The sequence below is a fragment of the Spermophilus citellus genome (genome assembly GCF_964194105.1).
Source record: "Spermophilus citellus genome assembly, chromosome: 1".
Taxonomy (NCBI): domain Eukaryota; kingdom Metazoa; phylum Chordata; class Mammalia; order Rodentia; family Sciuridae; genus Spermophilus; species Spermophilus citellus.
Window position 1 is genome coordinate 160277519 of NC_138182.1, and position 21143 is coordinate 160298661.

At 46.8% G+C, this 21143-nt stretch overlaps 1 protein-coding gene across 1 annotated transcript in view; it reads left to right on the plus strand.

The window, feature by feature from the left end:
- Positions 1-3564: 3564 nt before the first annotated feature.
- Positions 3565-21143, plus strand: part of TGFBI (transforming growth factor beta induced) — a 33899-nt gene continuing 16320 nt past the window's right edge. Inside the window, exons 1-6 of the mRNA XM_081310931.1 lie at positions 3565-3819; positions 8701-8799; positions 18280-18344; positions 19814-19974; positions 20318-20482; positions 20708-20854. Coding sequence (XP_081167057.1) covers positions 3686-3819; positions 8701-8799; positions 18280-18344; positions 19814-19974; positions 20318-20482; positions 20708-20854 — 771 coding nt within the window. The 5' untranslated portion in view covers positions 3565-3685. The remainder of the gene's footprint in view (positions 3820-8700; positions 8800-18279; positions 18345-19813; positions 19975-20317; positions 20483-20707; positions 20855-21143) is intronic.

Here is a 21143-nt window from a genome sequence, read left to right on the forward strand (position 1 = left end):
TGCTGCCCTTCTGCTGTGATGTTCTGCCTCACTTTGGGGAGTAATGGAGTCACCAAACATGGACTAAACCTCTGAAACCACGAGTCAAAATAAACTATGCCTCCTCCAAGTTGTTCTTGTCAGGTATTTTGGTCACAGCGATGCAATGCTGACTAACAGAACCATGTAGCAACATTGCCAAAAGTTGCTTTCTCCCCTTTGAACACACACCCATTCCAGAAGCTTCCATTTATTGTCCTACCCTGGCCAGGACCACCCTGATGTTACTTTAACATCAGCTCATATTTGGATGCCTCACGGAGGCCACACTGTGTTTCAGACCCTCACCCTGGCCAAGCCCACCTTCACGGTTCAGAATCTTAGCTGCCATCCAACCTGATGTGCCGCGTGGGGTCATGGCCAGGGACACTTCTCTCTTTGCAGGATCCACTGGCTGAGCAGAAAGTCAGCAAATAGGATTTTTTGATGTAGAAATCACCAGTATCCCTGGAGGTTTCAAGAAAACAAAGAAAAACGATGATGAATACCATAATAAGGGAAATGATTCACAGATAAAGTAGGGCTAACTCCTAGGAGTCCAATCCCAGAACTAATCCAGCAAGAGAAGCATCCTCCTCTCTCAGAAAGTTGCTTTAGGGAAAATCCACTTAGTGTAGACCAAACCTTGTACTCAACAGTCCTCACCAGCAAGCAGTGAATCCCACCTGGGCAGAGACAGGACAAAGGAAACATTAACCCCCATTGTGGCAGAAGACCCTAGCACTGGAACTGGACCCCATATGTAGCCAGGGGAATAAATATCTCTCTGTGGGGGAGATGGGGTAAGGTAGGAGACCAGAAGGGCATCAGGGAAGGATGTGGCTTTCTCCAAAGTCAAAGCCATTCCAGAACATCCTCTAGTCTTCATTGCAAAAGATACAGGCTAGGGTTTGAATGTTCCAGGAAACTTTTAATAGCCTTGTAATCTTTTCTTTCCTGAGTGCCAACCAAGTGCTAAAAACTACTCACTGATATGGTCCAGCCTGAATTCTGTGTACCACCTGGTAATGATGGTAGTTCTCTGAAATTCTCTTCCTCTGTGGCCTCTCTGGATTTCCCTGGACCTCTCTGTGCCTTTAGCGTTCCTTTTTCTGCCTGCCTCTCAAGCTCTGTCATTTCTCCACCCTCTCTAAATCAGAAAATCCTCCCTAGATCTCTGCCAATCATCCTTTCCTCTTCTTATCACTCTTTCTCCTCCTCTATTCCAACACATGTTCCCCACGGAGCTCATCCAGTTCATGGCTTTTGAAACCACCTCTAGTGGTGGAGACTCAAATCTGCTTCTTCAATTCTCACAGCTCTCCTGAGCTACAGACCAGTGAATGCAGCTGTCTCCCATCCAGTTCTTCCACCTGGAAATGCTGGTGGCTTGTCACTGCCCTCATGCACTCAAATGTGAACCTTCACCAGGGCACCCTGTGGATGAATCCAGTTTCCCAGTCATGAGCCTCCCAGTTATCTCTGTCCCTGTCCCTTAGTCTCCATATCCAAAGAGCTTCCAAGTCTGGTCAGTGCTATGACTAAACCTGTCCATGCCCCTCCACTCACTCTACTCTTCTAATCAGTCCTTCAATATCTTTCTAAGACCCCACTCTTCTTCCAGCACCTAAACCCCTCTGCTCCAGGCTCATCTTGCTCCTCATCCCTCACTCATTACTTCGCTCCCTCCCATGGCTTTGACTCCTCATTCTCAGTTATTTCTATCAGTGTTCTTGACCTTGTCTTCTTCTGGCTTCCATCCTAACTCTCTCCTTCCCTTTGACACTCTACACTCAATCCTGCTCTGCACAGCCAAGTCCCCAGGGACCTTTTTGTTTCCGACACAGTGGATGCTGATGGACTCTGTCTTGTGTGCAGCATTCCTCTCTGTTAACAGCTTCCTCTTATAGGACTCCCTCCTCCCTTGACAGCTCCACACTAGCCATTTCGGCCCACTCTACCATCAGCATTCCTTTCTCTCTTTGTGGACTGCTCTGGGCCTGAGTCTCTGCTTCATCATCTGTCATCGCTTACCTCTAGCTTCACATGCTGTCTCTAGAGGAGGACTCCCAGGTGTGAATCCCCATCCTGAATCCCTCACTCAGGACCCAGATCCTTACATCCAGCTGCCCAGGGAGATACTCCATCTGGATGAATCACAAGCACCTCAAACTCCGCGCTCCTCAATCCATTTATGCTCTCCTGGCAAACTTGCACTCCTACCAGTTCCCTCATATTAAAAATAGCACCACTCTCCACCATGATTCTTAGGCCAAAAACACCATACTCATCCTTGAGTCTCCTCCTGAGCATGTTACCTCCTAGATACCCCTCTTCCTCTCTGCCTCTGCTACCACAGTTCAAGCTCTCACAAAATCCCCTCTTGGTCACCTGATCCTCCTTCCTCCCACCTTGCCTTATCTCATCTGGTCTTACCAAATCCTGCTAGTGACACCCACCGACCATGGCACTTGCTAGCTTCCCCTTTGTCTGTAGGACTCAACTTGGGGTGGACCCTGCTACACTCCTGCCTTCCACTCCTACCCTTGATTCCAGTCCTCATGCTTCAGACAACTGGCTAACTTGAATTTCCTAAATACATGCTTCATTTTGCCTGGCTAACTCCTTTGCACGCTTCAGGCCTAAAAGTAGATGTCACCTCCTGTCCAGACCAGGTCCCTTCTCTGGACTCCCAAAGCCCAAGCTACTCCTCTGGGCCACACTGTTGGCTTGACCCAGGGATCCGTCCAGCTGTGAGCTTCTTCCAAAGGACCTGGGTCTCATCCACACATCCATCTTTGTCTCCCCAGGGCTAGAGTTGCCAGGTAACTGATGGGTGATTAATAAGGGGAAGGTTCAGCACTTAGTCCATTTGCATAATTGCTCTGACCATTTGCTTAATTGCTCTGAGCTCCTTCAGGGCAGGAATCTTGCCTTTTCTGCCTCTTTGAATCTTTATCTGCCACAAATGCTGCAGAGATGTTTGTTGACGGTAGATGAGTAAGGTAAGGACTCCACCCTTCCCCAAGTTTCCAAGAGCAGCTTAGCACCTAACAAAACCTGCCCGACATTTTAAGGCTTCTGTCAATCAGAAGACTTACTCCCCATCTGTGTTTCTATTATCATGACTGGTGTGTCTGGAGGCCATTCTGATGGGCCATAGCGTTGTGGGAATCAGCACCCTCCCCTTTCTTGCAGTGTTTGTAACCTGATCATTGAGGCATCTTTGGACTCAAGACTTGCGGACCCTTATGGAAGAACAAAGTTTGAAGCGAGCCTCAGAGAAAGTTGCCCCTCACTCCCAGTGTCCCCACTTGCAAAAAGCCCAAGTCTCAAGGATCTGCATACTTTGTGCTCGAGCAAAATTGACTAGGGGAGGAGACGGAGGTAGGGCATGAGGGAGGGCTGGTCAGCGCAGGAGAGAACAGAGAGGAAAGTGATCTGCTGGCAGAGGGGGCGTAGTGAGTGCGGAGCGCAGCCCCGGGCGCGCGGGTTGGGAGGCGCCAGCAGCCCGCCCTCCCCGCTCCGGGCCGGCCCGGCTGCCCCGCCCCTCGCGGCCGCTCCCTGGGCTCGAGGCTTACTTAACCTGGCGCAGGCAGCGGGGCGCTCTTACTTCCCCGGAGTGGCCCGCTCGCGCACCGTCGGTCGGTGCGAGTCCTCCCTCTCCATGGCGCTCCTCGTGCGGTTGCTGGCCCTTGCCCTGGCGTTGGCCTTGGGTCCCGCCGCGACCCTGGCAGGTCCCGCCAAGTCACCTTACCAGCTGGTGCTGCAGCACAGCCAGCTCCGGGGCCGCCAGCACGGGTAAGCCGAGCGGAGGGGCGGGTCGCCAGGCTCAGAACGCACGCCGCTGGGGGCATTGAAGGGGGCAGAAAGCAAGGGACAAAGCCCGATAGAAAAGCAGGCAATGTGCAGCGCTGAGACCAGTCCTGCACTCGGTGGAGGGAGGGGGGTGCCGGATGATGGAGGGAAGCCTGCTCGGGACGCTTTGTAGGGGAAGAGGGTGGGGAAGCCAAACAGTGACCCTCTACTCAGGACAAAAGCATGGGACAGCCCACGCTTTCAGTTTCTCCATCCAGACATAGGTAGAAGGGGGCGTGGGCATCTCTCTGACCAGAATCACTGTGGGAAGGTGCCCAAGGCAGCCATGCACAAACCAACCCAGCCAGGTCATTGTCCAGTGACTCCAGACATAAGACTGGGGCTACACCAGGTGGCATAGGTGCCCCAGATTTCCGTGCACCTGGTCGTGCCCTGCACCCACCATCAGGCATCAGGCAGTACTTCCCGGGCACAGAAGGGACAGTGTGGCATCTCCCCACCAAACACACAATGAAGAGCAGTATTCACCAAGCAGAGGTGGGGAAACTGAGCCCCTAGAAGACCTTCCCACAGTCCTGTGGTATGTATTAGGTCCAGGGTTGAGTTTGACCTAAAGCAAAAGTTGGGTTTGTAACTGTGGGACCTTATAACTGCAGGCATTCCTTTGAGTCACTGAAGATGTCTTTGCTTTAGGAGAGAGACCCAGGTAAAAGGTCTAACCTGGTAAAGACCCAGGCACAGACCCATGCAAAGGTGGGCAACATTTCTACATCCATCCAAAGCCAAGCCATGTGGGCTTTTCATATTACCAGGCTTTACTGTGGCTTCCAGCCTACCTGTTTTCACAGACATTTTTTTTTTTAAACAACTTTGTAAAACTATATGTAGGTAGAGGCAGGTAAGAGTCCTCAGGGGAGGATCAGATGCTATTGGGTCTGGCAGTGACATTACAGGCAATGCCAGCCCTTCAAGAGTCTAGCCAGATCTATACTTAGATGAAAAGTCACTGTTGAGGGTGACAAAGTTGATTTCATAGGTCCCAGCAAAGCCTTCACTCCCATACCCAGCCATGCTCTAGGGGGTGGATATAGGCTGCCCCTTTTAGAGAGTAGTCACCCTTGTTTCCTCCATGGCTTTCTGACCTCACTTGGCCTTCCAGGCGCTTCAGGGCTTTTCGGGAGAACGGCTCTTGGGGGCAAATTTGTCTTGTCTACTCTGCAAAATGAAATAAAGCCACAGCCTCAACAGGCTCCTGGAAGGAGAGCACTGAGGATGAGTTGGGGTCTTAGGGAACTGGGAGATGATCTTTGACTTAGGCCCTGGGCATAAGGGTGAGAGGGCAGGTAAGAAGGACATGGAGGACATGGGGCTTCAATGTCAAAATGTGAAACTGGCATTTTTATTTTTATTTATTTGTTTTTATTTTTATTTTTTTATTTTATTTTTATTTATTTTTGGTACAGAGGATTGAACCCGAGTTGCTATACCACTGAATTCTATCCCCAGCCCTTTTATTTTTAATTTTAAGACAGGGTCTCAATGAGTTGCCAAAGCTGTCTTCAAATTTGCAATTCTCCTGCCTCAGCCTCCTGAGTCTCTGGGATGACGGGCCTATTATTTCTCTCCAGCCCACCTTTGCTTCCTCTGCCTTTCTTGTGCTTTATTTTGATGCCACAATATGCCTGGGATGTTTCTGTTTCTTCTGCCTCTTAACCACTAAGTCAGGAGAAGATCCCCATAGTCTGCCCCCGCAGCATTGTCTCCCAGAATGGCATCTCTGTACACAGTGAAGGTACTGAGGGTGCTGCACCAAGAACCATCTCCACAGAAAACCCACTTCCCTTCAGAGGCCAGAAGAGATACTGACGGGATGGAAAATAGGGTTTTAAAAAAATACGGATGCTTTGTATTGAGTTTCAAATAGTAGATCAACTTCCCTGCCATACCTCTGCAGGCTAATCCTCTTGATTAACTTCTTGCAGTGCAGTTGAAAAAACCCATAGTAATCTGTCTGTGATGGGCACAGTGATCAAGAAGTCACACGAGCACTCCCTCCCCCAGTAAAATCTGGATGCACGTGTGCATGCACCATGGCAAAGTGGTTGCAGGCACACTTGCATTTACCCTGATCTAACCATCCCTTGAAAATACCACGGGACTGCCTGGCCCTGCACACATGGGTGTGGCACCCTGTGCAAATGGATAACCCTGTTCAAGTTCCAGCCCTTTATTCAAAGTGAGAACTGGTGAAAAGGGAAGAAAAACATTTCTGCCAGTTTAAGGAAATGCAGACTGCTCCATGATATGAAGGGAAAAATGGTCAGTGTTCTGCTCATGGGCAGCGCTTTCTCCCTACCACCACTTTTGTGTTCAACTTCCCCACAGTACATGTTCCCATTTTACAGATGGTGAAACTACAGCTTAGTGACAGAGAGTGACTTTATCCAAACATAGAAAACTGTTGGGAGGGTGGTCTCTGTAATGTGGTCTCTTGGCTCCCAGGTTTGCCTTTTGCTATAGGGAAGGGGGAAAAATACTACTGAACGAGAAGTTAGAAATGCAGCCACACTTCCAAATATCACAGATCAAAAACTGGAGTGATCCTCCTAAAGCACTTGGTTTTTCAAGTCCAAGTTGAACAGCAGCTCTGTTATTCTTCAGGCAGAAGGCCCAGAAATGGCTTGCTCTTTTTGATTGCACTACAGCATAAATTTCTTGTGTACACAGCTCATACAGGCCTGATATGAGAAAGAGAGGGTCACAGCAGCCCCAACCACTGTTTCTGTCACACAGGGCAGCAGCAGTGGACTCTCCCTCTGCAGAGGAATGTAGAAGCCACATCCATAAGAGGCTCATGAAGATTGGCCAAATGCCTACAGAAAGTTGCAGGGAATTCATCAACAGTAATTATTGCCTGCTTGGCCAGATAGGAGAACTTTGCAGATTATTCAACAATAAGTAGGACTTGCAGCTGGAGTGTGGCTGTCTGGGAATCTTCAGGAGTTACTTAGGGACTGTCTAACCTCTGAATCCCAGAGAGCAAACAGAGAAGCAAGGTGTTTAGAAATCTGCTGGGGGCATTTAGTGACATCCTATTGGGAGTAAGGCAGCCCTCACCTGCCCTCCTGCTGGCTTGTCACATTCTCTTCTGCCTCAGCTTTGTTCCCTATCTGGTTCTTGCATTACTTCCCTAATACTCTCTGTGTATTCGTGGCCCACTCACCTCTGCTTATTGAATAAAAATGTGAACAAGGGGCTGGGGTTGTGGTAGAGAGCTTGCCTAACATGTGTGGGGCACTGGGTTCAATTCTTGGAACTGCAGATAAATAAATAAATAAAACAAAGGTCAATGGACAACCAAAAATAATAATAATTTTAAAATGTGGATAAGAGGTGACATGGTAAAAGAGACAGGTAAAGAAGTAAGGGTTCAGAGTAAACAATCACCCAATAACCTAAATATTTAAGAGCTGATCAAATTCTAGCAGCCCAAATAGTGGGATGGTTGGCCTAGCTTTACTGCAAAAATCAGGGTTTTCCTGAAAAATATCGTGCATATGAAAGGGTACCTATGGATTACAGTTTTAAAGTCACAAAGAAATTGATGTTGAAGTAATTGCCCACTCATTGGGTGACACCTGAAGCTCTCTGAGCACTGAGGTCTTGTGAAAACCCTCAGCTGTAGTTTCTTTGCTTTGTCTGATTTATGATTTAGTCAGATGAACTGTCTGCCTCCTCATCTTCTCCCATCCCAAATGTCACCATGCAGCCACAGCAGCCTCCTTACCCCCAGGGGTTCCTAATGGCCTGAGCACTATTCTATTGGATCAGGAGATGGTACAATAGAATAAAATACCCTGCAACAAAACCCTGTGGCTCTGGAGCCTTCTAGGCAAAACCCCAGGAAATTTGCACTTTGCTTTCCCAGTCATTGAGGTCTTTTTGAGCTGGGTCATGCTTTTCACCAAGTATTTTCAACAAGATTATTCCAAGCTTCTGCACCTGACCGGTTGCCAGGCTCTATCCAGAATGTCAAAGGTAGAAAGAGGCAGGACTCTTGCCTTCGAGGTTCTTTTGAGGGTAGCTGGAGAAAGGAGATATCCATCGCACATCAGCTATAGGGTTTCAGGTAACCAGCATCAAAAGAGTTGCATCCCAGATCAGAGAATGTAAAGAAGATGTCACATAGGGCAGTGGAGGAAGGCTTTTGGGGAGAAGTGGAACTCAAACTGGGGTCTAAGTAATTGACAACTAAGAGTTAAGTGGGAGAACACCCCTATTTGGTGTCATGTACTACTTGCCATGTACCCTCATTTACAGTGTTGTCCTCTGGATGAGTCATCGCTGGGGAGACAGGCAGCTGGTCTAGACAATGAGTATATGTGTATGTAGAGCTGCCAGGGGGATGCTGGGGTCTTCTCCTCATGACTGCAGAGCCTGTGACAGACATTGGGATGTCAAGTTTGGGCTCAGTATGAAGTACAGATACAGAGAATGGCTGGGATGTCTTTCAAAGCTGCTTTGCATAGGAAACATGCCACTTTGACTTTGCTATTTTTTTGGATCTATACCATGCCATCTAAAACATTTACGACGCCTTTATTTACACTGTCCCATTGCCCATACCAAGGATAGTTACATGAAATTATATCAATGTGTGAGATAGATAAGCAATTTTTTGTTTGATGGAAAGCTTTCATGGGGACCAATGGGAATCTAGGTAGACAGGTCCAAAGCCTACCCCAAAATCCACCCTGCTGCCAAGACCGAAATGGCTGTCTGTCCTCCATCTGATGAACTGGGAAGACCTACATGATGTGATGGACATGCTGACCTCACTAACACCATTGCTTTTGTTTCCAGCCCCAACGTGTGTGCTGTGCAGAAGCTCATTGGCACCAACAAGAAGTATTTCACCAACTGCAAGCAGTGGTACCAGAGGAAGATCTGTGGCAAGTCCACGTGAGTATCTGCAAATAACCAAGACCAAAGAGGCCATGTTGCACGTGTGCCAGCCACAGGTGCCCCCAGGGCTGGGCCAGCCACCTTCTAAAAGGTCAGGCTGCCTAAAGAGCCATGAAGGTGCATGTACAAACGTGTCAGAGAATGTGTTCTGGGGAGTGGCATTTTTAGGAAGCTGGCCAATTTTTTTCTGCATTTTTAAGGCTGCTGACAACACTTTAATACGTCTTTCAGGCTAGTTTGGAATTGCAAGAAGCATAAAATTGTATGTGTGTGTGTGTGCATGCGCGCGCACGTGCATACGTGTGTGCGTTTCCAAATCTTCACTAAATGATTCAGAAAGTCCATGGAGAGACCACCAGCATGTCACTCTGGGAAAGAAAATCTGTTGGTGAGCTGATAGGAAAGCCCACTCTGACTCTGTTGTCCTAAGGTAAACACCTCAAAAAGATTTAGGTTGCTTAGAAATGTGCCCACAATGAGATGGCCCCCAATATTAAGATAGGCTTAGACCCTAACTTTGACAGGGTTCATTTTTAGAATACTCAGCTGTCTCCTCTGTAAAATGGAAATAATGAAATGACCTGCCTTATGGTTTTGTTAGGAGGATTAAATGAAATAATGTACATAAGAGAACAAATACGGTGCCTGGCACATAGTAACTGCTCAATAAATACTAGCTGCTATTATCATTACAATAGAATTTGCAAATTAGACCACACAAACAGACAGAAAAGTGACAACAGGCTATATTCCAGTGACATTACTATAAGGCTTGTTGCTTCCTGTATAAGCACAAAGGGAGGCAGCCTTCATCCCTACTGCCCAGCGCCTGGTGGAAATAGGGTAGTGTGCATATTCTAACAGAATTCTGAGGAAACCTAATCTGTTTGGGCACTAACTGTCAGCAGTTGTCAAAGTTGGCTCTATCCTACAGATAGGAAGATGTGCTGTGCAAAACTTCCATTTGTAGGGTCCTTACCTTCCTCTCATCTGTGTAATAGGAGGATTAAGAAACTCTAAGCCACTGTCTTGGACTTCTTCCACTCTTATGGATTTTTAAATTTATTGCTTTGATGTTGCTTTCAAGTAACCATCTCTTCTAATTTAATAATCAACTAAAGGAAAGGGAAATGCCCTTTCCTTAAAATGTACATGGAAATAAATATCCCAATGTGTGGCCCTGATTATGTGAGGCAATGATCAATCCTAGTCTGAATCGAGGGAAATCAGGAATCAGAACAGAGCTGGAGAGAGCTGCTTCTCCCTGGAGCCTGTCTGGGGCAGGTCTGTGGCAGCTGGCTCCCTGCCAATGAGAGTCCCACCTGAAATCTAAGAGTTGTGTGAGTTAGAAGGATACACTCTCCAGGTTCAGTGAACAGAAGCTCAGCAATAATTTTTCCAGTTTTGAACAAAAAGAGATTATGCAAATTCTATGCCTAGCCTATTCTTCCCTGTTGCCCAAATTAAAAATATATATAATAATAATGCTGGGTGTGGTGGGACACACCTATGGTCCCCACAACTTGGGAGGCTGAGACAGAAAGATTGCAAATTTGAAGCCAGCTTTGTCAATTTAGTGAGACCCTGTCTCAAAATACAAAATAAAAAGAACTGGAGGTGTATCTCAGTGGTAGAGGAACCCTGGGTTCAAAAATAATAATACCACTGGTACCAACTGTCTTTTTTCATATGGGTACATTATCTACTCAAACAATTAATTACTCAATTAAACACAAAGCCAGGCCCCACATAATTGCTTCTTGGAAGATAACCAAAGCACCTGTGCCAAGAGTACTTCTCCATCTCACAGCTCTCGGTTACAATGAGGCCATATTTTCATTAATTGAAGTTTCTCTACAAATGTCATCCAATTGTGATGACAAGCTGGCCACAGGGTGGCACTTTGGATGCCCCCCTGTTGAAGCATTTGCCCGACTGGTTAACAGTAGCTTGGTAACTTTCCTCGGCAGCTCGTGGCTGACGCTGGTGGAGGATGAGTCACATTGGCTTATTGGCTCTTAACACTCTCCTCTTTCTCTGTGCGTGTGCCAGGACAAGTCACAAGCAGTAGAGCTACGTGTTGACAAAACACTCCCAGCAATAATCTTGCCTTCTGGGACAGGTTTGGTTTAGAGAATGTGTTGAGGAATTGGGGCAGCACCCTCACTCCAGTCAGCACAGAGGGGAGCCAGGGAATAGAGAAAAGGAAAATGAAAATCAAAGGGAAAAGATGTTCACATTCAGCTCTTGAATGTGGCTGTTGCTCTGAGTAGCTTCAGAAAAGAGGAAATGAGGAGAGAAAAACAAGAGTCGTTGTAAAATTTCATGATCCAGGACAAGACAGGCCCTTCCTGGAACATCACGTGCAGCATCAGAAAGGTGGAGCTGACTTGGAGAAGAACCAGAAAAAGCAGAGAGGAAAAGAGGAAGAGGTTGACTTAGTTCTGTTGTCCTTGAAAGCTAAGGGCAGCTTTGCGGGGGGGGGGGGGGGGGGGGGGACTTGTTTATCTAAGACCCAGACCCCTGAGGGAGCTGCCATCTGACCACCATGAATTAAGTGCTGTGGGTACTGGGGGTGGGGTGCATGCTGGCTGGAATTAATGTCACCCTGGGGGAAGTAGGTCCCTCGTGCATTGAGTTGGATGAGGAACTGAGTGGGACATGGGAGCATGGTAGTTGGAGTAAAGAAAACCATCTTAGAGTGGGGCTGACATGGGCACCGGGCCTTTTCCCAGCAAGACTCAGTTGTGTTGAGATGAAAGAGCAAAATGGTCTGGGGGAGGAGGCAACATGGGTCATCAGGGGACCTAAGGCCAGAAGGAAAATTTGACCTTGAAAGCAAATGAACAGCACCAAGCCCCAAGCACAAGGGTGAAGGTTGTGGCGTCAATTCAAGCAGAGACACGGGACAGGCAGGTGAGGCAGGACCCTGAACCCACTTGCCTGCAGCCGGGAGGCCCTGGACTCCACTTCCTGGAGGGGAGAGGACAGGCCGCACTCAGCACTGTCCTCATGTCTTCAGACAAGAGCTTTTCTGTATTTCCAAAGAGAAGAATCTGAGACTTGGACACTATGTGTCAAGCCAACATATACATTTTATTACAAGAAGTAGTTACCAGTGGGCTCCTATCTAGAGACTTGAGTACATTTTATTCCTTAGAAACTCACTTTAGCTTTTATTTCAGATCCTAAGGAGCACCAGAGTGATAACAATGGTCAATCAAAAAGGGTTATGGGAAATAGCATCCTCCTCTGTGATTTCAGGCCCTGGTTTGATTGGTAATAAAATTCTTACATGTGGAAGGTTGAACAAAGGTGCAGGAAATTGTGGTCAGGAGTCTGGCTGTCTCTGTACTAGTCTTCATGTGTGTGTGTGTGTGTGTGTGTGTGTGTGTGTGTGTGTGTCTGCAGAGAGGGAGATCTGTTTAATAGCTAAATCAGAGCAGTCGTCATAGGGATGTCGCAGACATAGCAGGGGCTCAGACATCATGAATGTGACACAGGAAGGGAGCTGGCAGGTAGGGATGGCAGCTGTCCATTCCAAAGTCTTGAAATTGTTCCATAAGCAACACATTTCACAAGTGCAGAAGCAGTTCTCTGGAGCCAAGATGGGCTGGCAGGATATTGCTGGTTTTCTAGTAGCAAGTGTTGCTTTGCCCAGGGGCTACATTGCAATACTTGTTCAGCACTGTGTTAAAGCTTAGAAATGTCACCTTTACTGAAGCCAGCCATGACAAGGTTGAGCTTGTCCATCAGGTGGCAGGTCTGTTTTCAATAGATTTCATTCTGTGCAAAGCACGCTGAGACATCTGACATGAAACTGGAGAAGAGCCAGTCTTCTCTTTTCTGTATCCCATAACTTGGTCCCAAAGGAAAAAGAGGATGGTGAGAAGCCATGTAGGCTGTCCCCAGACCCACCCTAGCACTGTTTCATATTTCCCAAACAACCATCTAGGACCCCGTGGATGATCTGCTTCATATCAGGGATATTGGACATACACCAAAATCACATCTGTTAAGCAGTGTTTCCTGAAGATTCTAGAACATTCTGTAAATTAGGAAGCTGCTTAGCTGATTTGAAATTTCATGCTGCTGAGAATTTATATGAACCACATACTTACTACCTGGGGCAAAAGCCCTGGGGAAAAATAGAAAAATGACCCCTAAAGATGTCCACATCCTAATCTGCAAACCTGTAAATGTGTTCCCCAACATGGACAATGGGACTTTGCAGCTGTGGTTAAGGATCTTAAGACATATAATTTTAATAAATGTATTCATGCATTTTAAAAAAAAAAAGGATCTTGAGAGGAGGACATTATCCTGGATTATTTGGTGAATCTAATGTAATCATAAGGGTCCTTATAAGAGGGAGGCAGCAGGTTCAGAGTCAGAGAAGATGTGGTGGAAAGTTGGGGTGATAAAACCACAAGCCAAGGCATGCAGTAGCCTCCAGAAACTGGGAATGGAAAGGAACCGAGTTTCTAATGCTTCTGGAATGAATGCAACCTTTGATTTAGCCCCCATGAGGCTGATTAGTGGCTCTAACCTCCAGAATTGTAACATAATAAGTTTGTATTGTTTTAAACCACTACATTTGTGGTTATTTGTTACAGTAAGCTATGGGAAACTAATAGAAGCCTTCCACCCATGTATTATGGGGATTTATTTGTTACAATGTGACTCAATCAGTGAGCTCACTGTAGGATATTGCTTTGCCTCAAGTTATTATCCTAGCTTCCACTTTAAAGTTTACACTTAGAATGCTTTGTTTTAGAAGAAGCTGGACAACTGAGCACTTAGTTGACAGCCAGTATCCATTAAGTGCTTCTCATATGAAAACTCATTCACTTCTCATACTCTACATTCTAATAGAATGTGATCATTAGCTCATTTGTAGATGGGGTGACTGAGTCCCAGCAAGCCTAAGCGTCCTGCTCAGAATCATCTGCTGGTAAATGGGGCAGTTCTGTCCACTCTACTGTGCTGCCCCCAGGAAGAATCAAGCCTAGCAGTAGTGTCAAAGGAGGTATACAAATGAGCATGCCTGTGGGACCTGAATGAACTGCCCAGGTCTCTCTCTACAGCCCTGAAAACTGTGTTTGTGGGTTCCAGAGACAAAGCCTCCTCAGGATCAGAGAAGCCCTTTGGCCCAGAGTCACTCCCAATCTGGTGGCTTTGGTGATCCCTTGCTGCAAGAGGCTCCTCAACAGCCCTCATCAGATGACGGGCATGAGAACTGAGAAGACACCCAGGAGTCCCCAAAATGTCCTCACACATCTCACACAAATCACCACAATTGCATACACCCATTTTCTGAAGTCTTCATCCTAATCACTAACCAGGCTAGTGAATTCCTGGGATGCTGGAAGCCTTTGCTGGTGGAAGGTGGCTTAGAGCAATCTCTGATTTTCTATTGGGGACCTTAAGAATCAGCTCAGCTTCCTTTCCAAGGCCAGGAATGCAGAAAAAAGTAAACCACTCCAGGCAGGCAGTCCGCGGGGCACCCCCATGTCTAGACGCTGTGATTCTGTTTGCTCTGAGATTCCTGTTGGAAACTGTGACCCAGAGAATAGTTTACCTTCTGTCACAGGAGACTGGCTCTCAGGCTCCACTCCTTGCTCCATCTCCTCCACAAGTCTAGTTAATTCCTTGGCATTTACACCCAGTGAAGCGCACTTGGGAGAGAGTGATTATTTTAACTTTATATTAACTTTGTGGAAAATTACTTTGGGAAGAGAAATACTGGTTCTTTCTGTGTCCAATTCTATGTGAAAATGTTACAGGGGGATGGAGGAGAGCTTCCCAAACATCCCTAAACCCAGGCCCTGTGTAGACACTATCTTTTTGGCCCGCTGCTTTAAATACCCTTCTAATCCTGGTACCTTGACTCGCTTTCTTCTGCAACTTGTTCTGTCCTGAGAAACTGGAACCAGATAATTAGTATCTTGTTGCCTTGGAGAGTTTGCTTTTTATGACCTGAGGTTTTTAGTCATTAGAAACTATTTCTGGTCAAGAAGATAGGAGCAGAGAAGCTTTGGCTGATGAGATGAGATTCAGAGACCAACAGTTCCTTGCTGTTCAGAGACACCTAGGAACTGCAGGTTCCCACTCGTTTCTGTCCTTCTCTGTGTTCATCCTAGAGGGATGGCATTAGATCCAGGCTCTTGCTTGTCTGTCTCCCCACAGCAACTGTGTTCTCCAGGGCTAGATCCCACATGGAGTACCCCACTGGGCACAGGGAGGGTGGGGCAAGCTGCTGTGCAGCTCAGCAACCCAAGAATCTTTCAGGGGAATCGTCCCAATGGACCGTTTCTAGGTCTGCGGCCTGCAGCTGCTCTCTGCTTCTCTGGGGTCATGCAGGCTGGTTCTGGAAAGGGCCAGTATTGTTGGGACAGGTAGAGCAAGGAGACTAGCAGCTGTAGAACCATCTCAAGTCACAAGCCTGTCATACCCAGGCTGAGTGTCCTGGCCTACACTTGCATGCCCAGAGAGAGCCGGGGAGAGGGAGATCAGCAGGGCAAGGGGAAGAGGAGAAACCTTCTGAGAGCTGTGCTCAGTTTACTAGAAAAAGATCTTGGCTGGGGGAGACTTTGCAACCTCAGAAACTGAGTCTCTACCGTGGGGAACTTGCTGACAAAGCTATCCGCATGTGACAGCAGAGTACAGTCCTGCTGCCATGAGACATGGGTGCAGAGAGCCCACCTGAAGAAGCACAGGGAGTGCTGACGGAAGTTAACCTTGTTTGATTTGGAGACACAACCGTGTCCTCCAGATGTCACAGTTTCAGATCATTCTGCTTTTGCCAAATGTGCGCATTGACAAGAGCAATGGAAAAAGAGTCCGACTTGGTGCAATGTGAGGGGAGCCCTAGTACTGCCTCGATCCACCTGTCATGTCAAGAGACCCCTTCACCCCTAGAGCTTTTTTTTTCATTAAATTAATTTATTCTAGTTTGTTATATATGACAGAAGAATGAACCTCACTTCATATTACATATATAGAGCACAATTTTTCATGTTTCTGATTGTACACAAAGTAGAGTCACACCATTCATGTCTTCACACATCTTAATTTAATCCTGTTAACCCTCTCCTTGCTGAGACTGTTCTGCTCATCTCTGACCTTTTCCCCCCAGCCCCTCAGCACCCTTTTCTCCCTACATATCCTACTTGCACACATGTGCATATGTGCCCCACCCCCATACACATATCTTGTTGCAGGAATCATAGGTTCCCATTTGGGAAGCTACCTGAGCTGTTTGTCTTTCCTGTGCTTTTGTTTTTCTGGGGAGAAGGGCAGAGATGTAACTCAGAAGCCAATATTTTTTGAGTCTTTGGCCAGATTGATGGGGGACTCCAGGCCATAGAGTGTATAGCACCCATGCTCACCAGAGGCCCAGAGGACTTGGTAGATTTTCCAACTGTCCTTCTCCAACTCCATGGAATTTTGTAACAGATAACTTTTGAAATAAACTAACTGTGGAGAGATATGACCTACTCCTACTTCCCTAACTCCATTTCTTCCCAATGAAGTCACTAAACCCTAGTATTTATTCATAGGATCAAAGCTTGGAACTCTCCCTGGATCGAAGGATATTGTCCTTCTTTGAGAGAGTGGCTCTCTGTCCCATAGAAATCAGCCCACCAACTAAAAGACTTGTGAGTGTGAGGTTGGAAGGAATTTTAGAGATCATCTAACATTGTGTATACGGGGAAACTGAGACCAGAGAGAAATAGACTTTCAAGGTCACCCTGTTAGTTACCAATGAATTACAATGCAAACCCCTGATTCTAGTACGGTTTCTCTTAACTACACTGCCTTTGCAAATTGTATGTCAATGAAATATTATTTTAGTTGCAGAGTCAATTTTAGTTCTGAAGATAAAATTGTGGGTGGGTCAAGGTCAGTCTTGGGGAACAGCATGTTTGGGCCTTATAAGTGCTGGGATGCAAGGTTAGAAAGGAACAGAAGGGCTGGACAAAAGGAGAATGGAGAAAATGGGACAGAGAAGAATGTTTCTAACTTGTGGATCCTCATCATTCCCTGGGGGCCCATTTCTAGCTAAAAGTGGCACCTATAACTCCCTGATATCCTGAGAACCTGAAACATTCTCCTGGATAACTGGTGAACCGGGCTTCATCTTCACTTGATAAGTCTTCCCAGAGTTGACTCCAGTTGCATTCACAAGAGCAGGATGCTCAGTGTGCACTGAGAGTCTAATCCAGCGCTCCAAAGCCACAATTCTTCCCAATCCATCTGCCTCTCTTCTGGTGATGTCATTAAGCATCCTACATGAGTCTGATAAAGCCCTTTTCAATTCAAGTCTAACCTCTCTCTTGTCCCAAAGGGCATATCGATGTATCAGAAAGAAGGGAAAGCATGGGGAGTCCGTGCTGTTTGCATTTGGTTCCAGGCCTGCTAAGGAGAGTTGGCTGGCGCTGTGGTGTGACCTCGACAAGATCTTTCTTAGGAAGGAATAGACTTTCAGAATTTTTCCTTGCAATGTTATTGAAGTCCTGTGGCTTCCCCATAGTATCACATTTTCTGAAGCTGTGTCTTTCAGATCTCCACATAGGAGAAAATGTCTCATTATAGGGTAGTCTGAAGGAAGGAGACCATCTTTAGTTTCTTGAACAAATTGTTTCAAAGATTAAAACTGCACTACCAATCTCATGTTCATCCAAATGCAGATAATTTTACAAATGGACAATATGGGTTTTCTTCTGGAAGGACGAGGCATGGTTGAAGGAGGAGGGTGGGTAGGGAACACTTTGCTATGTCATCCTTTGTGTATCTTCAGTTTGAAACCATAAAAACATTTTATCAATTAACACATTTTTAGCTTTAAAATTTAAAAAAATACTACTTCATAAGAGGAGCTCTGCTTTTATTTTAGTTTTAAATTTTAAAATTTGATTATTAGAAACTGAGAAAAACTTGATGATCACAGATACCCTATACTTTTTGGTTATTAAATCAGAGTTAGAAGAGCATGAGAGATTTAATCAGTGACACCCACACATGCACACATGCATTTTATAGATGAGAAAACTGAGACCCAGGGAGGAAAGGGGACTGGCCGGGATGTGACAGACTCAGAGCTAGAACTAGTGCATATCTGTCTGCTCCTCCCTGCTCCCTTTCCAGCACAGTGGCCATCTAGTTTCTGGTGCATGTTGGAGATAAATTCTTGGTGTTTTCTAATTACACTATTGAGTATACTGAGTTAGTTGGGCTTCCTAGTTGGTTTGTTGTAGATGTTGGCAACCTTCAGGAACATTCTATAAGGCCAAGGAGACATGAGGAGCTTCTTGCCAGTGAAAGGTAGTTATGATCTAGCAAATGGCTCCTCAGAGGAAGATGCTGCACCCATGATCTCTTCTTCTATTCGGTGATTTGCTGGGAGAGAGAGACTGATGGCACTGGAGGAGGAGTGAAGCCCTGCCTGACAAATGTGTGTGCCTCTTGTTACAGAGTCATCAGCTATGAGTGCTGTCCCGGATATGAGAAGGTCCCAGGAGAGAAGGGCTGTCCTGCAGGTAATAAGCCAGGCCCTGCCTGTGGGTGTGGTTGGAGGGGTGAGTAAGGAGAGAGGAGCATGCATATAAAAGTGTACAAGGTCTGAACATGGGTCCCTGGGAAGGGTGTATTGGCATTCTCCCATTCTTTCACGTGTCACTGGCCTTTATGTTCCATGCAAGAGGTGGAAGATAGGAGCTAGAAATAGCGCATTTCCTGAGCTACTTTTCAACAAACTAGTGGAGCAGAACCCAGTTCTGGCCTGCCCAGCCTCTTTAGAAAGTGGAGGCTCCTGGGCCTCTTATCTTTGATTCTAAATGCATTCAGCAGGTTTGGCGTGGCAGCCCTTTGCTTTCTGATCAGATCCTGCTAGAGGTCAGATGGGATAACTTGGTCTCTGGCTGGGCTGGGAACCCAGGGTACCCCCACTCTGTGTCTAAATTTGGCCCACTGGAGTTCAGCAGTGAGCAGAGCTGCAAGGAGGCTCACCCAGAGTCAGTAAAGGATACCATGATTGGCAGCTCTGGGCCAAAGACAGGATGCCACCTTTGAAATTGATCAGAGTCTCTTCTTTAGTGCCACACATTACCAGCAACTGTGTAGAGGAGTTTGTGTTTTAACTTTGAAAAATAAGTTACTTTTAAGTTAAGATTATGAACCTGAAAAATGGCTAATAAAAAAAAGTATGATGATAAAAGCAGTGTGATACTGAGTCCATAACTAGATCAAAGTCATAAAATCAGTGACAGACAACAAAATAGACCTTTTTGACAAAAAAAAAAATAATAATGTGAACCTGAAATTTAAAGGGCAGTGGGGGAGCGTGCAACATGGTCAGTGCCAAGGTCACGAGGAGGATGTTGTTGGCGTGGTGTGGGGGGCATGTCATGATGACCCAAGTAGAAGGACTAGGTGGGATGGGGAGAGTGGTTGGGGAAAGGAGATAGGCCATAAGGGGGAGCTTGATCTCTGGACCCTAGTTTTAGATCTTTTAAAATGAACATTAGGCTCACTGTCTAAGAAGGATTTTATTACCTGCAAATACACAAAATACCTCTCAAAGATTTATAATTGTTTCCTTCTAGTAGAGGCCATTAGGAAACTAGTTTCAATAAGAATACAAATCTATAAAACTAGTGTGTAGTTAAGGATTTCTCTTTCTGGTGTACATTCCTACCTGTGTTATCTAAATGTCTAAGGAAAAAAAAAAGCTGTGTTCTGCTGTGTTTAAAATGATTAGGGGAAAAAATGATTAGAAATTTCCAATTAGCTGAGTTCACATAGAGAGGCATTTGACTACTTACTGAGTTATTTTAAGCTCTCAGCTCCCCAGCAATAGACTGTCTTCGGGCTTTTCCACCCACTCCCTCACCCCTCTTCACCTGCAGATGTATCTCCAGGCCTCTCTGGCAGAGAAGGAAGGGCAGGAGTGGTCTGGCTGGGGTGGTCCTGCAGAGGCCCATCCCTCCTTTGTCTTCTATCCCTGCAGCCCTTCCCCTCTCAAACCTTTACGAGACCCTGGGAGTTGTCGGATCCACCACCACTCAGCTGTACACGGACCGCACAGAGAAGCTGAGGCCTGAGATGGAGGGACCAGGCAGCTTCACCATCTTCGCCCCTAGCAACGAGGCCTGGGCTTCTTTGCCAGCGGTGAGCTGTTCCTTCTGCCCAGAGGGCTCTTCCTGGGAACTGCTTTATTCTGAGAGGTCTGGGCTTGGAGAATAGGATCTGAAGCAATATCCTACTGTTTCTGGAAGCTTTACCTTTCACCCCACAGATACAAATTAAATAGGACTCACAAAGTCTCTTACAGTGTCCTGTCTGTCCCACTGGGCACAGACCCGTCTTGGTATTCACAGAGGAGGTCTCTTTGGTAGGAGTGAGGTCTACGTCTACCTGAGGATTAGGAAGCATATTTCCCAGGGGAATGAGGGCCCACCCCTTGAACATGGGGTCTGCAGCCTCCTAACTGTCACATTGTTCTTCCTTCTAGGAAGTGCTGGACTCCCTGGTGAGCAACGTCAACATTGAGCTGCTCAACGCCCTCCGCTACCACATGGTGGACAGGCGGGTCCTGACCGATGAGCTGAAGCATGGCATGGCCCTCACCTCCATGTACCAGAATTCCAACATCCAAATCCATCACTATCCCAATGGGGTACGGGAATCCCCAGCCACACAGCACTGTCTTCTGTCCACTGCTGACCCATATGTGGGGCTACTCTCTGGGGTTTTGTTCTGCAACCCCTGGCCTCCTGGGTCTTCTCCTTAGATCCTCTGGTTTCACAGTGGGTGGATGTGAAAACATCATCTTCCCCTCCTGAGGCTTCCACATCCTGATTCTATTTTGCTAACCACTTGTCTTTGCTTTTTCTCTGGGCAGATTATAACTGTCAACTGTGCTCGGCTGCTGAAAGCTGACCACCACGCCACCAATGGTGTGGTGCACCTCATCGATAAGGTCATCTCCACCATCACCAACAACATCCAACAGATCATTGAGATTGAGGACACCTTTGAGACCCTTCGGGTGAGGCACTTCCCTCGGCGGAGGCCCAGGCTGGGGACACCTGGCTTCCCAAGAGAGGCCTGGTGGAACAGAGGATGTCTCATGTAGGAAACATGGAGAATCCACTAATCATATGCCCAGCTGAGCCTAGCTGTGGAATGCCGGCTCTCTGCCCCCTCCTTTGGAAAGCTTTCCTTTCCTTGGCTACTTGGGAAGGTTCATTGGTTTGTGACTGTAGCAGGATGGGGTCCTCTGAGCTGTGAGCTGCCTGGATCTCCACTGTGGGCTCCAGAGGTGGGAGGACCCTTCC